At 47.5% G+C, this 16,909-nt stretch overlaps 1 protein-coding gene across 4 annotated transcripts in view; it reads right to left on the bottom strand.

Moving 5' to 3' along the window:
* ITGAL (integrin subunit alpha L) overlaps positions 1-16,909 on the bottom strand; it is a 36,791-nt gene that overhangs the window by 11,722 nt on the left and 8,160 nt on the right. For 2 of the 4 annotated variants that reach the window (XM_014842402.3, XM_070484583.1), the window contains exons 9-22: positions 16,648-16,798; positions 14,461-14,534; positions 14,250-14,382; positions 11,239-11,390; positions 10,761-10,898; positions 9,846-10,043; positions 9,555-9,685; positions 8,238-8,398; positions 7,981-8,132; positions 5,800-5,889; positions 2,866-2,922; positions 2,701-2,774; positions 2,205-2,346; positions 209-319 (exon numbers count right to left, since the gene is read on the bottom strand). In XM_014842402.3, coding sequence (XP_014697888.1) covers positions 209-319; positions 2,205-2,346; positions 2,701-2,774; positions 2,866-2,922; positions 5,800-5,889; positions 7,981-8,132; positions 8,238-8,398; positions 9,555-9,685; positions 9,846-10,043; positions 10,761-10,898; positions 11,239-11,390; positions 14,250-14,382; positions 14,461-14,534; positions 16,648-16,798 — 1,764 coding nt within the window. The remainder of the gene's footprint in view (positions 1-208; positions 320-2,204; positions 2,347-2,700; positions 2,775-2,865; positions 2,923-5,799; positions 5,890-7,980; positions 8,133-8,237; positions 8,399-9,554; positions 9,686-9,845; positions 10,044-10,760; positions 10,899-11,238; positions 11,391-14,249; positions 14,383-14,460; positions 14,535-16,647; positions 16,799-16,909) is intronic. The other 2 variants (XM_014842403.3, XM_070484584.1) reach the window with 1 other exon arrangement.

Raw genomic sequence — 16,909 nt, forward strand, 5'->3', positions numbered from 1 at the left:
AATAACCCACCCCCAGGTTTGTCTGATTCCAAAGTCCAGGCTCTCAAACATGACTCAAAGCAGCTCTAGCCACATTCCCTTTGGGACAGTGGGCAGGGTAGGCCCTTCTTGGCCAATCACCTGCACACTTCCCCAGAGCCAGGAGCTCCCTCCGCTCCTGAGTTCACAGTCCCTGGGCTGCTTGGTTCTAGGGGCTCAAAGCACTCACCGAACTGCCTGTTTTAAAGATGGGAGAGCTCACGTTGCAAGAGAGGGTCCTGGTCAGAAGCTTGGGCTCTTCAGGAAGCTCCTCACAGCTCACAGGTATCTGGCTGTGAGGCTGGCCGGGAGAAGAGAGAGAACAAGCTTGTTAGTGGGTGAGGCCAAGAGTTCCCAGAGGCCACCAACCCTCAGGGCCTACCTACTGCAGGGCTCTGTCCCTGCCAGGGCCCATTCTCAGAGAAGTGGGGCCAAAGAACCAGAGGCATGGACAGAGGTTTAGTGCAAAGATGTTCATTGCAACATTACTATTTTTTTTTTTAAGATTTTATTTTTTCCTTTTTCTCCCCAAAGCGCCCCAGTACATAGTTGTATATTTTTAGTTGCAGGTCCTTCTAGTTGTGGCATGTGGGATGCTGCCTCAGCATGGCTTGATGAGCGGTGCCATGTCCACACCCAGGATTTGAACTAGCAAAACCCTGGGCCGCCGAAGCAGAGTGTGCAAACTTAACCACTCAGCCAAAGGGCTGCCCACTGCAACATTATTTATAATAATGAAAAACTTGAAATAATAAAACAGTTCAAAGAGATAGGAATGGTTCGGTAAATTGCGGGAAAATCACAGAAGAGAACACGCAGAGATCGTTAAAATGCTGCTACATCTCCACAGTCCACAACCATTTTGGAAAGGAGCTTGATCCTGGGCTGAGCAGCATGAAGCCATTCATCTTCATCACAGTCTGTGAGGGTCAGACTTCAGCCTCAACTTGGGAAGGGAATTAGAGAAGGAAAAAGAGGCTCAAGGAAGTTAAGAGACTTCTCCAAGGTCTCATAACTGGGTGACAGCAGGATGTGGCAGGAACTTGAATGCAGGTCTGATGCCAGATGTCAAGTTCTGATGCCCCTTAGGGAAGCATTTGATGTTGCTGTATAAGATTAAGTCAAGCGTCCATCAATGGATGAACAGATAAGCAAAATGTGGTAGATCCATATAATGGAATACCACTCAGCCTTTAAAAGGAACAAAATTCATACATGCTTTCACATGGATAAACCTCAAAAACATTGTGCTAAGGGAAGTAAGACAGGGACAAAAGGACAAATATTGTATGAATCCACGTACACGAAATATCTAAAATGAGCAAATTCATAGTGACAGAAAGTAGATTAGAGGTTACCAGGGGCAAAGGGCTGGGAGTGGGAAGTTATTGCTCAATGAGTAGAGAGCTCCAAGTACTGCAAGTAGATAGTCGTGATGGTTGTACAACATTGTGAATGTACTTAACGCCACTGAAATGTATGCTTAAAAATGATAAACCGATAAATTTTATGTTATGTATATTTTAGCACAATAAAAAATTTTAAAACAAGATGTAGGAAAAACAACCATGTGGAGAGCAAAATGCCAATTGGTCAAAACAAATACAGAATAAATAAACATACAATGTAATTGTTCATCTGCGTATAGATGAACACCACAATATTAAACGTAGTAACTGCTGAGTTGTGGAAGTAGAGCTCATTGTCTTTTCTTTAGACTTCTCTGTAATTTCCGAGTTTCTGTAGTGATCGTGTATTACTTTTGTAGTAATAATTTAAAAAATAAAAGTTGTATTTAAAACAACCTAGGCTATCCCTCAAAACACTTTGGTCACCACTAGCAGAGAGACAGCTCGATCTCACTAAACCTGTGCACATCTTACTCGCCAGCTCCACAAGCCTCTGTCACACCCTCTATTTCACATGACCCTCTCACTGACCCTGCGAGTGTCCCCAGCCTCACGTTTTGGTTGTGGAATCTGAGACCCAAAGAGAGGGAACTTTGCATCTCAAGTCACATAGCTCAACAGTGGCTAACAGGCTGAAAACCCAGATGGCCCTAAGTCCTCTGCATGCCAGCTGCTGCCCACGTCTTCAGGTTGTCTTGGCTGCCTGAGTCTTCTACAGTCCAGCAGAAGCTGCAAAGTCAAGCGTGGCATGTGGGCAGGCCCTGCCTCCTTGCTCACCTTGAGCATCTCCACTTTGCGGAAGGACAGTCCCCGGGGCAATGTCAGGCCGAGCCGGACCCAGTAAGCGTCTTCTCCTGAGTTGGTCAGTGTCAACTCCACAGAGAGGCTGGCAGAGGGGGTCAGACGCAGGACTTTGGATCTGGGGGAAGATCAGAGAAAAGTTGTGGGGGCCAAAGTGAAGGAAGCAGGATCAGAGTCAGGGAGTTTAAGAACTGAGTGATCTGGTAGGCCAGAAAAAGTAAGTACAAAAAAATATGCTCCGGTACACAGGCTTTAAGTTTTGTGATCTCATCTAATCCTGACAGGAGTGCCACAAGGGCCTTGCATGTCTCAGAGAAGGAAACCAAGGCCCAGATGACACATCTAGTGAGCACAGACGGGGGTCTTCTGACTCCACACCCAGCACTCTTTCTAGTGCACAGGAGATACCTCAGGAAAACACAGAGTGGAATAGGAGGGCCCAGGGGCTGGGAGGCTTGGAAGCCTTACAGACCTTGTAGGGGAGAAGGACAGCCCCAGGTTTGCCTCACATTTCTTGTCCTCTCCGCAGTTCTTCTCAAAAGGGATCTAAAAGGCCAAGAAGAAAGGACTAGGAGGCTCAGGCCCCCAGACCCAGGAGGGCCTGAACCTGACCTCTCTGCCCCTTTTCCCCTCTTACCTCCTTGGTCTCCGAGTGTGGGGAGGGTCTCAGGATGGGCTGTATGTCCTTGCCCTGCTGAGCACCGTCGAGTGAAAGGGCCAGGAGACAGGAAAGGTTAGTTGAGGCAGCAGAACTCGTGGAACAGAGCTGGAGGGGCTCAGGGCTTGGGGCTCAGCTGGCTGGCTGTGGTCTGCACTCCCAGGAGCCAATGCCTTCCCAGGGCAGGCCCCATCCTCCTGACTCAGCCCGAGGCCATCTGTGTAGCCCTCCTGCAGTGGCAGCTCCCTGAGGGAGGCTGAGGCTCAGGGTGGCTATTCCCTCTCCCGGACAGAAGATCTGGGCCTTGACAAAGCAGCTCCCACAGTTCCTCCTAGCCTGTCTCCTCCCCTGGCAGAAATGTCTTGCTGCGCTGCCTCTGGACTCACCTGCCTGCGACTAGCTCCCACTGTGCTTCTCCTCTGCCAACCCCATCTCCCCTTTAGAAAAGCTCTCCATCTCTTATCAGATCAAGGCCAGTTTTTTCAACATTTCCAGAGCTTCTGCTCTGGGCCAGGCCCCATGCTGGGTACTGGGTATACACTAGAGAACAAAACAGACACGTTGCCTGCCTTCCCAATCTGAGGAAATCTTCAAGTGTTCCCTCCAGAAATGTACAGGGTATACTTAAAGCATTTAGAAGAGAATCCTATCTCACACTTGAGGATCAGGGAAGCTTCCTGAAGGAATGGCATCTGAACTGAAATCTAAAGGATGAGTGGGAGGCCTGGTGAGGAGAATGGAGATGGAAGAAGAAAGAACAGTCTATCAAAAGGCCCAAGGCAAGAGAGACTGAGTCTGTACAAGGAGCAGGAAGATGTGCAGACTGGCTGGAGTGCTGTGTGTCACAACAGGCAGGAGAGAGAAGCAGGGTCTAGACTTCCCTGGGCCTTGCAGGCCATGTTAGGGAGTTAGGACTTTATCCTGGAGGTGATGGGGTCACAGAAGTATTTTATAGGTTATCAGCTGTATGTTCTAAAAAGACTCCTGCCTCCTCTGCTTCCAGGCCACCTGCCAAGCATCCTCCAGACTCTTCCTTGAGGGGCAAGGGTCCTGGTGGCCTCTGCTGACTGCTGACCACTGACCCTCAACATTCCTACACAGATTCCCATCACCCACTGGACCACAGCCAGTTCCAGATGGCCATCCAGGGCCTCTGTCTTGCTCAGCTGTCCTGCCAAAGCTACGCCCAGCTCCCCCTTTCCCTTGAACGTACACCATAACTTTCCTCAGGCTCTTCCCCTGGCCTCTCCTGTCTCTACCTACCCAAAGTCTACTCATTCTGCAAGATCCGGAGCCAATGACACTTCCCCCAGGAAGCCTCTTTTGATGACTGTGACCTCTGGTCTCTGTTTTACCTGGAGTTCCTACATCACCCAGTTCGGCATTTAATTAGTGCCAACGGTAGAGACTGCTGGTTGTCTCCCGACTGTATATCCTTCCTCACCTTCTCCCTTTAACATAGAGCCTCCACTTTTTATCTGGTCACATGGTCACGTGGACAGACTATATTTCCCTGGCTCTCTTGTAGTCAGGTGTGACCACGTGACTAAGTTCTGACCAATGAGATGTAAGTGGGCATCATGTGGATTTTCAGGAAATGTTCTTAAAGGGAAGGGATGTGCTCTTCTTCTACCTCCCCCTCGCTTTGTGCTCCCATCACACCAACCCCCTGGCATCTTTATGCCTGTGCTCACATTATGCCTTCTTTCTGAATGCCCACCTGCCGTTCCCTACCTGGGAACTGTCAATAACCTCTTGTGGGAAGGCTTTCCTTATCTCCCAAATATGTGGCATAAGACTGTTGCCACCCTGTATCTGACTTTACTGTGGCCTTATCACAGCATGTTGTAACTGTCTCTTGACTTCCAGCAGCAGCCTGTGAGCCCCTTACGGGGAGGGACTGAGTTTTATTTACCTTAGTGGAGCCTGTATCCAGAACAGGGCTTAGCCCAAGCAGGTGCTCAATCAACTTTCCTTAAGTGCATGATGAGAATCTAGTGGGCAGGGGCTTTAATTTTCCACAAACACACCATCCCATCATTATCTTCAAATCTCAGGAGCGTGAGCATGTGTGGGGCGGGGAGGGGTGCACACTCATTGCATGCTGCCAAAAGCCACAAGAAAGAGTGCACTTAGCAGTCAGCATGCTCCAGCTCTGGAAGAGGCCACACAATGTCGGAACTCATTTTATAGATGGGGACATAGTCCTAGAGAGGGACAGAATGTGCTCATACTCGTGCCAGGAAAAAAAAACAAAAACAAAAACACATCTTTGGGCTTCCAGGCCCAGGTTCTTTCCACCAGACCTTGCTGCTTTCCAGCAGAAGTCAAACTACCAGCTGAATGTCCAGGATTTCGGAAAAGGAAATGAGACTTTTGGCACTGGGTGGGGAGTATGTGGTCCGGTAGACTAGGGTAGATGTTGTTTTCTTCTTCTTTCACATAATAATAGCACCCCAATTTGCCTTTGAAGGAACTACCTGCTCTCAACTGAATACACCTGGGCAAGAAGGCTAATCAGGGTGCCCTGTCCTTCCACAGATAAGGGGTGGTCCACGGCCTTCTGATGTGTTCTCCCAGAATTTGCAACTTGAGCAGTGCTAAGAGCCTGATGAGGTCTGAAGCTGCTGCACGGCGGGGACCTGGAGCAGATTCGCTGAATGGGTTGTGCCCTGAGGAGGCCATCCATTGTTCCCTCCTCTCAGAGCCCCCACCCTCATTCCCCTTCTTCCCAGCCTTGCTTTTCCAAATTTCTCTTAAATACAAACTCGCATAAATTCCTTTCCTGCTTAAGTAAGCCATATTTGATTTCTACTGCTTAAAACAAAAGCCTCCTGTGTAATACAGTCTTGCTAAATTGAATTTCTACTCTCCCCTACTTCCTATCAATTCCCTCAGCTGATCTCTTCTTACCGCCCTTTGGTCCCTCGGTGTCCCTTCTTCCTCCCAGAGAGAGAAATTTAGGGAGACATTGATGGGAGAGATGAGGTCCTGAATGCACACCTGAGGGTGAAAAGAATACAACCTATGTCATGAGTTTAGCCTTTAGCACACTTCCAGTTAAATGCACACTTCGTCCATACTTTACAAATGATGAAATTCCAGTCATTAGTTGTCTTCCGTACCAGTACTGGAAGTATGTTTACTACGTTTCAGATGTTCATAATCTGCCCAGGGCTGCTGCTTAGCACAAGTGTCAGTCCTCAGCCCCCATTCCATGGCAGATATTGCTAATCAACCACAGGACTTCTTCCCACTGAGTCCTAACAGAAGCCCCTGAATTTTTGTCACACTGCTCTAGGCAGCCATTATCAAAGTTTACACAAAAAAAGAATATTCTAGAATAACTATGGACAGGTCCTAGTCTTTTATGTCATTACAAGTGCCTGACACTGGCACTTTGTAGACACTCAAATCATATTCACCTAAAGTTTCTACTAACCCCAAGAGGTAGGCATTATTATCCCCACATTAAAGACAAGGAAAATAAGGTCTAAAAAGTTGATGGAATTTTCCTAAAGACTAGAACTAGTAAGTGAACCCAAACCCGTCCAACTTCCAAGTCTAGAGTCTTTCCATCATGTCGCAGAGGCTGTTCTCTGGCAAATTTATGTTTAAAATTTCCAAATCTTGTAATGGCGGGTGGTGGCGCGAAGAGGCAGAGGGGCACTCAGTTGAGGTATGAGTACAATAATTGTGAGTTGATAATTGTTGAAACTGAGTGATGAGTATTTAGGGGTTCATTAAAGTATTCTTTCTACTTTTGTGTATTTGAAATTTCCCACAATAAAGAATATAAAACAGGGGCCAGCCCTGTGGCCGAGTGGTTGGGTTTGCATGCTCCCGCTTCGGCGGCCCAGGGTTTCACTGGTTTAGATCCTGGGTGCGGACATGGCACCGCTCATCAGGCCATGTTGAGGCGGCGTCCCACTTGCCACAACTAGAAGGACCCACAACTAAAAATACACAACTATGTGCTGGGGGGCTTTGGGGAGAAAAAGGAAAAATAAAATCTTTAAAAAAAAGAATATAAAACAAACCTGAAAATCTTATACACCAATCATATACTCAGTCTCTTATGAAATATTTATGAGACCAGGATAATTTAGTAAATATCAATCCTATTTTGCACAGGACTATTAAAAGCAAACTGAATTTGGGTATTTTAGCAATTGTTTAAACTACCATTTTTTAAAAAAAAATCTTTCTGGGGCCAGCCCAGTGGCACAGCGGTTAAGTTTGCACATTCTGCTTCAGCAGCCTTGGGTTTGCCGGTTCAGATCCCGGGTGTGGACATGGCACCGCTTGTCAAGCCATGCTGTGGCAGGCGTCCCATGTATAAAGTAGAGGAAGATGGGCACGGATGTTAGCTCAGGGCCAGTCTTCCTCGGCAAAAGGAGGAGGATTGGCGGCAGAGCTCAGGGATGATCTTTCTCAAAAAAAAAAATCTTTCTGGGATGGATGTTAATAATAAATGACCATGTGTACCTGGCAAATAATGATATACCACTGAGATTGAATATTCCATAGCCATTAAAAATAATTATAGGCTGGCCTAGTGGTGTAGTGGTTAAGTTCGTGTGCTCTTCATCAGCGGCCCCGGGGTTCACCAGTTCAGATCCCAGGCATGGACATATGCACTGCTTGTCAAGCCATGCTGTGGCAGGCGTCCCACAGACAAAATAGAGGAAGATGGGCACGGATGTTAGCTCAGGGCCAGTCTTCCTCAGCAAAAAGAGGAGGATTGGTGGTGGATGTTAGCTCAGGGCTAATCTTCCTCAAAAAAAAATTATGAAAGCTGGGTAGCAGCATTAATATATGATGTATGAAAAGAGGAGGAAAAAAAATAAGTACTTTACAATTGTAATCATGTTAAAACCACTTTTGTAGATAGATTAAGGACTAGAAGAAAATATGCTAAAGGTATTATTACTACTAGCGTACAGTAGAGGAAACGGTAGTATGGAGAGATCAAAGTGACTTGTGACGCAGCTGGACAGTGACATTGCTGAGCCTTGCAGCCGGCGCTGCCTCTCGCTGCAGTCAGCTCCCCTGCCCCTTCACTTCCCTGAGCAATCTCACTGGCTCCCTTACCGGGAAGTGGAACCAAAACTCAGTGCAGGACTTGACCAGGGTGACAGCTGTGTTCCCACTGAGTTTATCTCTCCCTCCGGGGAACAATCCCCGGCTTCTGGTCCGATGGCCATCCAGCTGCAGAGTGTAAGTGAGGTTGGCAACCAGGAGCCCTGGGCAGAGCGGAAAGGCAGGAGTTGCACGGTGGTGGAGCCTGGCATCATCAGCCTGGATTTGGGGCGAGCAGCTGCTCCAGGGAGCAGGAGAACAGCACTGACCTTGGAACTGGGGGATGAGAGACTTGACCTGGAAACAGACTGTGATGTTGACTCCTTCCTTCTTCTTGTTGCTGGCTGAAGGGGAGCACTCCACTTCATGTACTGGGATCTCGGCCGGGGAGAAGGACAGCAGAGTGATGACATCCACCACAGGCCGCGAGCTGCAGGGCAGAACGCAACCAACTCTCCCCCTCAGCCTCCACTGCCAGGACCACATAGACATGGGGCTCCATCTGTCAGAGGCCAGAGGACGCTCTTTCCCGAAAGCAGACCTCAATGTCACTGTCTCCTTGCAGCGATGATAATAATGAGAATGACTTAGGGCAGCTCCCCATTTATTCTAGTAGCCTTCTGACCCATTTTCCACACAGAAGAGCGGGCTTTTAAAAAGAGAAATCATATTGAGCTCCTTCCATGCTTAGAACCCTTCACTGAGGCCACACAATATTCAGAATAAAATCCAAATGTTTTCCTATCCATGCCAGCCTCTCTAGTCTTATCTCCTAGCACACTCTCCCTCGGCTCACCACGTTCCAGCCACGTCAAATCTTTGCCTGCCTTATGGCCTTGGCACAACCTGGGCTTTCTACATAGAAAGCTCTTACCCTAGATTTCTGCAAGCTGGGCTCTTTCTCATCTTTCAAGTCCCAGCTCAAATATCACCTCCTCGGACAGGCCTTTCTTGGCCTCCCAATCTATAGTGGGTTTCCCCTGCTACTCCCTCTCAGTACCCTGTTCACTCCCCTCACAGCACTTGTCACAACTTGTAATTACCTATTTAGTTGTTTAATCTTTTATCATGTGTGTCCCCACACATACACTCTATACTTAGTGCCTGGTTCAGTGTTTAAGACATAACAGGTGCTCAATAAATATCTCTTCACTCTATGTTGTCACATGATGCTTCCAATAAACTCTAAGATATGGGTAAGGCAGGAAGTGTCACCATCATTTCAAAGATGAGGAAACTGAGGTCCTAGGAAGCTAAGTGACTGGGCTAAAATCACCCAAGAAGTAAATGAGAGAGCTTCCACTTGAATCCAGGTTACCAGGTTCTAAAGCCTTCACGTGAGGTTGCTTCTCTAGGAGGTTTTAGTGTCAGACAGGCCTGGGTTCAAATCCCAGTCTGTCACTGAATAGCAGCTGTTTCACCTGGACTAAGACATGAGCCTGTATAACCCTATCTCACAGGGGTGGGGGAGACCAAATGAGCTAACGCCTATAAGTGTTCTTAGCACAATGCCTTGTACACAGTAACTGTTCAAAGGATGGGAGCTGAAATTATCATTAGGCGGGACTCAGGAGTCCCCGTCTTACCTCAGCATGATCACTTGACCCTCAGCCCCGACAGCCACATCTGCCAGACCATCTCCTCCAAGGTCCTTCACCCCGTGGATGGAACGTCCAAACCATCGAATTCCTGATAACACCTGGGTTCCTTCTATCCTCTGAGACCAAGAGAAAAATTCACGCTAAGAGAAAAATTCACACTAAGCTAGGGAGAGGACAGGCTGGAGGGTGGGCAGAGTCAGGCTGGGGAGAGAAGCTGGGTTTGGAGGCTTCCAGGTGCCTGGAAATGGGTTTTGATTGGGAGGCAAGGCACCTCACCTGACTTGGCTCAGGGCTCAGCCCACCATGGCGCCCATTGAAGATGTACACAGCTCCCTGCTCCTCCAGAGGGGCTCCCACAGCCACGTCCATCAGCTCATCCCCATTGATGTCCGTCAGGGCAGTGATGGCTGCTCCAAATCGCCCAAGGGGGTAGCCAGGATCCCCCTGCAGTTCTGAGACCACTTCAAACCCCAGCTGGGAAGAAGCAAGGTGACAGGTGCCACCTCAATCACTCAGCAAGCTTTCACAGGGTGAGGCACCGTGTAAGTGAAGAACGCTAAAGAAATGTCACATGTGGTCCCTCACAGAATTGGAATGGGGCCTCAGACTGACCTGAGTTCAAGTCCCAGCTCCACCTCTTGCCATCTGTGTGGCCTCGTCGTTTTGGAAAGTTACCCAGACTTGCTGAGCTGCAGCATTCCCATTTGTAAGGTAAAGCTCACGGTATCTCAGGTGATTGTGAGGATCAAACGAGGTCTCATATATATAAAGGTTTGGCATGGGACCTTGCACACAGTCAACCCCAGTGATTACTAGTCATTGTTTGTCTGTTGTTCTAAAGGTCTGATTAACACATGATCAGACAGGGATAGCTTTTCAGAACTTTTTTTTTTTTCTTTGAGGAAGATTAGCCCTGAGCTAACATCTGTTGCCAATCCTCCTCTTTTCTCTGAGGAAGACTGGCCCTGAGCTAACATCCGTGCCCATCTTCCTCTACTTTATATGTGGGACACCTGCCACCACATGGCCTGACAAGCCAGGATCCAAACCTGTGAACCCCTGGCCTCCGAAGCAGAATGTGTGAACTTAGCTGCTGTGCCACTGAGCTGGTCAACCTTTCAGAATAAGTGGGACCTGAATAGACCTGGGAATGTTTCTCCCACCCCCTCAGCTCAATGTCCTGGTCTGCACCTGTTTTCGCTGGTAGACAAACACTCGGCCTCCTCTCTGCTCCCCATAGAACAGAGGAGCTCCAATCAGCAGCAGCTCTGTCTCCTCATCTTGGTCGACATCAACGCCACACAGCTCACCACCAAAATAAGAGCCGACCTGCAGGGAGAGGAAGACGTCGGAGGAAGAGCCCATGAGCAGGACCCCTCCCTCAGCTGCACCACAGCCCTCTTATTCCAATCCCTCAAACGAAGGCTCAAGTCCTGGACCCCACTTTGAGCCGATATGAATTAAGACAAGTTGGGCTCTGTGAGGTTCAGTTTCTTAAAGGCAAGTGGAGATGACAAAGCTTACCTCAGAGGGTTTTGTGAGGAACAAATGTGACAGTGCTTGGCACAGGGTCTGCTGCCCAGTAAGTGGGTAAGTGTTCAGGAGACACAGGGAGCATAACTAGTGTTCTACCAGCCCCTGATCTGCAGATGCCCTGGGCCCTGCTCACCTGGCTCCCATTTATCTTCTGGATCTGGCTCCAGTGGTCTCTGTTCTCTGACTCTTGGAACAGCAGCACCCGCCCCACGTGCTGGTATCGGGGGGCTCCAGCTGCCAGCAGTGATGGGAGCCCTCGGGAGGGCAGCCAGGCCACGGTGTAACCTGAGGAGAGAGAGATCAAGGGGCTTGGAATTAGAAACACAGTGGCTGCTGGAAGAAGGTAAAATCCAGGGGCAAAAGGGGCAGAGACCTGGGAAACTGGGTTAGTAGCAAAGACGCATTGAAAGAGCCAGAAGACTTTCTCCTAAGAAAAGGAGCCACAGGCTCTGAGTGGTACAAATCCACCATCTTGGTCCAAGGCTGCGTTTCTGAAACGGTGGACAACACACATGCCCAGGAAAAAGCAGCCACGTACCACGGGGCAAATATGGTGCACAGTTCACCTGAGGGTTGTTAAGGGAGACTACACTTCTTTTAAGTAATAAACTAAAATGGGATATATTAGTAAGAAGAATGCAAAGTTTGCATAAATATTAAAAATACAGCATGAGACTTGAAAAAACTTCCTGCTTAAAGATCCCCCTTCAGGCTATCTTCATACTTCACAGCTCCTGTGGTGAGTGTCTCTCCCCTCCGTCGCGGCACTGATGGAATGTCTGAGGAAACGCTGCAGGAAACCGGGTGAGGGACTGGGCCAGAGCCAGCAGCCACCCAACAGGAATGCTGATTAAAAAGATAACTAACCGACCCAACTTGATCTTCTCTGTTTAGAGCAGTCGAAAGCAAGTGAGAAAAACAGCCATGTCTGAGAGTTGACAGCACATGAAAGGAAGGATGGAGAGGCTCCTATTGGTTCATGTATATTCCTGAAGCCCCAGGGTGAAACACTTGCCCTTTGAAATCAGAGAGACAAGGTTTTAATCCTAGTGGCACTACTTCCAAGCTGTGCAATCTTGAGAAAATTACTTCATGCCTCTGAACCTCAGTCTTCTCATCTAAAAAAATGGAGATAGTACTAACCTTAGAGAGTGGTTTTGAGGATTAAATAAAATCATGGATTTAAAAATATATATATGAATGTAGGGGTGTGTGTGTGTATAGAGGGGTGGGCAACTAATTAGAGATAAAACTTTGAGGTTCTCTCTTCTTCTTTAGTGAGTAGCATTGTCAGCTATTTTGCAGCATGCTGAAGAACAGATAAGCACCTTGAAGGCAGAGGTGCAGGCACCACAGTGCACGTCTTTGGGCTCTACCTACCAGTTCTGTCACCCTAGGCAAGTTATTTAACCTCTCCTGGGCTCAGTTTCTTCATCTGTAAAATAGAGATAATAAAAATAGCTACTCACAGGGTTGTTGTGAGGATAAGATGAAATAAAATACGTTAATACACGTCAGGCACTTAGAACAGTGTCTGGCACATAATATTTGTTTAGTAAATATCGTCAAAAAAGGAAAAAGAAAAAAAAATCACAGAGGGCAGCCTCCCTTAGAAAGGTAGACACAGGGGCCAGCCCCGAGGCCCAGTGGTTAAGTTTGCAAGCTCTGTTTCGGTGGCCTGGGGGTTCACTGGTTTGGATCCTGGGCACGGACCTACACACCACTCATCCAGCCATGCTGTGGCCGCATCCCACATAGAACTAGAGTGACAGAATGACTTACAACTAGGATACACAACTATGTACTGGGACTTTGGGGAGAAAAAAAAAAAGAGGAAGATTGGCAACAGATGTTAGCTTAGGGCCAATCTTCCTCACCAAAAGTCAAAATAAAAGAAAGGTAGATGCAAGATGAATAGCACCAATTTTCCAGAGGAAAGTATTTAATAAGACCCTCGTATTCTGAGAGTTTGTTAAAGGAGTGGCCCACCCCCATACAGGGGTCATGGATGAGGCAGGGTGGAGGGTGCTGGTTCTAGATCTTTGAGAAGGCAGAACCTGGAAGCAGTCCTATCCCAGGGTTCTAGGAGCCAGTTTGTACCTTGAGACAGGCTGACTACATGGCTGTGAGTTAAAAGAGCTATAACCTTGCAGTACAAGGGTGAGGTCCCTCCACCGCCTGCAACTGGCATCACCGTGGGTGCACAGGCATCCAGAGACCTGTGCAGGACAAGACCGCAACAGTGACGCCATGAGGCAGAGAGAAGCAATAGCAACTGTGGATTGACCAGCCTCATTTCCTCCGCTTGGCATCAGAACATCTCCTGAGATTGAACCAACCCTGGAGTTCCTGGATAATTCAAGAGGAGGAAGCCTCAAGGAGGAGCTGCTGGTCCACCTGCTAATGAGGCAGGTTGTTTTAAAACGTATTCAGGATTTAATGTATAGGTACGACTGAGTGACGACACAGAGAGGTCACTGCGTTGAAAGAAGTTTGTTACTCACAGTTCCCCAAAGCAGGACGCAAGGCAGGCTACGCAGGGCCACCTGGGGGAAGCACCAGCATCACTGAGGAGGTGGGAGGAGAGAAGGGAGAGTATGGCCCAGAGCCCTTATTGTGGTTTTGGTGGGAAGAAATGAATGAGGCAGGGTCGGCAAGCTGGAGCAAGCTCAGGATTGGACAGTTTGAATAATGTCGGTAGGCTCTGGGCTATAGGGGTGGTCTTAGTTGTCTAGTACTGGCCCAGGGGTGATTTAGGTCAGAGGGAATACTGGCTTGGTGTGTGAAAGTTAGATAAAGTTGGTGGTTGGATACAGGCTCTGGATTGTCTGGCTGGCATATGGAACGCCTGCCCACCAGCAAGTTGTGAACTCTCCATAGGAATTAGCTAGCCCTGGGAGGGGCGTCTCTCCAGGATTAGCAAAGCCTCACAATGTCGAAGCATCATAAAACACAGAAAATAAAAACATGATTAATATACAGGCAAGGGGCTATTAAGGGAAAAATTAAGAATGTTATAACTGTATTTAAACTCTGAGTTTGTTCATGCCGGTTGCTAAATTGCTTTCATTATTATTTTGAAAGTCAGAGCGATTCTCTGGCCCCTAAAACTGAAAGAACTCAGCAGAAAGGAGAAGTACTCACCCAAATAGCCTTCTTTCACTTCTTTTGTCAGTGGTTCATTCCCAACAAACGCATCATCTTGTAGGTCTACCTTCAGGTCTAGAAAGCCCCCAGCCCAGTCCTTGGCTCCAACTGCCCCCACAACGCCACGGCCCTGCCCAGGGAAGGAGAGGGGCAGTCAGTTGCATTCTCACAGCAGCCCTCTGCCCATTACTTCAGGCCTGCCACTCACCTTGCTGAGGTCAGCGCTGATCCCACTGGAGGACAGCTCCATGTCAAAAGATGTCAGGTCCTGTCTGCTTGTGCCTGAGGGACAAGAGAGAGGAGAATGGGCCAAGACCCAAGGAGCAGTAGAAACAGTGATACTCACGAAAGGACTGAGAAAGAAGCATAGAATTTACCTTTTGGCAAGGTAGAAAGAGCACAAACTTTAGAGTCAGACTGGAAAGCGACTTATGCTTTCACTCTCATGTAAAACTCCACGAGTGTCAGATGTGGATATCCAGTTACTCCAGCTCAGCATTGTCTAGGATGCGGCTTTGATTTCTGTCCCTACTCAGGCTTCCTCACTTCAATGAATGGTGCCACATCCACCTAGTGAATCACGCTAAAAACCCAGGAATCAACCTTGATCTTCCCTTTCCCCCTGTGGCACCTGCAACACATCACCAAATCATGATGGTCCTACCTTCAAAATCCATCTGCCCCTTCTCTGAATAGTCTGTATTGCCACACCCATCAGGATGGTCCAAGCCATCCTCATCTCTTGCCTGACTAATGCAGGAGCTTAAGATTTTCATCTCTTTGACTTCATTCTTCCTCTTTCCATGCCTTTTTTCCACACAGCAAGCAGGAGTAATCTTAAAAAATGTACATCAGACTGCATCTTTCCCTTTCTTAAAAACCCTTCATTACTTCCCATTGCTCTTTAAACTAAAATCCAAACTACTTCTGAGGAGCAGGAAGGCCCCTGCCTCCCTCACCCACCTTCTCTCTCCTCTCCTCTCCACGCTCCTATCACTGCCAAGACCTTCCCCACCTCCGGCCTTCACACTTGCTCTCCTCTCTGACTACAGTGCTCTTTGCCCACATTCCTCACGTGGCTGTTCATGCCTCAGCTCAAAAGTCATCTCAGAGTGAATTTACCTCAACTTAAAAAAGGCGTCTTCCTTGAAATCCCTTTCTAAAGTCGTGTCCTCCAGTTAAATCTCTCATCGCTTTATTCATTTCCCTTACAGCACTTATCATAATCTTTAATCATCCTGTTTGTTTACTTGTTTGCTGTCTTTCTTTATCCAACCTGAATATGACCTCTGGGTTGGCAATATCCCTGAGTGTCCTATTCACAGGGTCTGGTACATGGTTGTTGCAAGCATGAATAAATTAAATAACAGTAATACCACCAGCCTTGCAAGGATGCTGAGAGGAATGAATACAATGATATAAAGTGCCTGCTACCTGTAAGCTTTCAAGAAACATAGCAACTGTTATGAATATTTGTTCATTCACTGGACAAATACTTAGAGTAACTAAATATTTGGTGCCAGAGATACAATGACGAAAAAGCAGACACAATGCTTGCCATAGGAGACTTCAGAGTTTAGGGTGGGAGACTGACAGTGGATAGACAATTATAACACAACGTATGTCACAGGGGCTATGACAGTGAACACACAGCAGTTCCAGCAGCACACAGAACCCAGAATGGGATCAGTGTGAACTTATCAGAGGAAACTTATCACTTATCTAAACTGTGATCTGAAGGATGAGTGAAGGAAGGGCAGGACAGAGGATAAGAGGTACAGATAATCAGAGCCACGATTTACAGAGAGCCCACAAGGTACAAATACTCAACTAAGCAGTTGTTAGGGCTTGAATTGTGTTGCTTAAAAAATATACATTAAAGTCCTAACCCCTGGTACTTCAGAATGTGATCTTACTTGGAAATAGGGTCTTGGAAATAGAGGTAACCAAGTTAAAATGAGGTCATTAGGGTGGGCCCCAATCCAATATGACTGGTGTCCTTATAAAAAGGGGCTCCATTTGCCCATTTGCCCATATTAAGTAATTTGAGGCCTAGGATAAGTGAAAAGGAGGGAGCTGGGTGAGGGGAGGAGGGAATTATAGTCATTCCACTGGGCTCAGTTGACACTAGCAAGATACAAGTCAGTTCTGGGCCCCACAACGGATCAAGCTGAGCTTCAAGAGGAAGATGAATTTCATAGGGAAATAGAGGCTGCTCCTAAATCATCGTCTCCTAAATTCCTACCAGAGGCCTTTTTTCAGGAGAGCTCATTGTACAGTGTCAGACACTGAGTAATTGCTTGTTATTATTATTCAATGTGTCTCTAATCTAATGTCCCAGACCAGTTTCTGTGTACAAGTTCCTGAGCTCTCACTCCTAGGGGATGCCACTCACCCTCAATGACATAGATCTTCTTTTGCAGCTCAGTGAATAGATCTTTAAGCTTCTCAAATGTGTCCAGAATCTTTACAAACTCCTTCGTGGGTGTGGAGGCAAAGTTATGGAGTGTCTCCTGACTTTCCTTGGTCTTGAAATGCTTTCCAATCTGTGAAGAAGTGAAGAGAGAAAAGCTGGCATCCCCAGAATCACAGACCAATTTTCTATTATTTCACAAGATCCTGGCCCCAAGGAGAAAGACAAGAGGGGTTCAGGAACA

This window comes from Equus asinus, chromosome 14 (assembly GCF_041296235.1).
Source record: "Equus asinus isolate D_3611 breed Donkey chromosome 14, EquAss-T2T_v2, whole genome shotgun sequence".
Classification (NCBI taxonomy): Eukaryota; Metazoa; Chordata; class Mammalia; order Perissodactyla; family Equidae; genus Equus; species Equus asinus.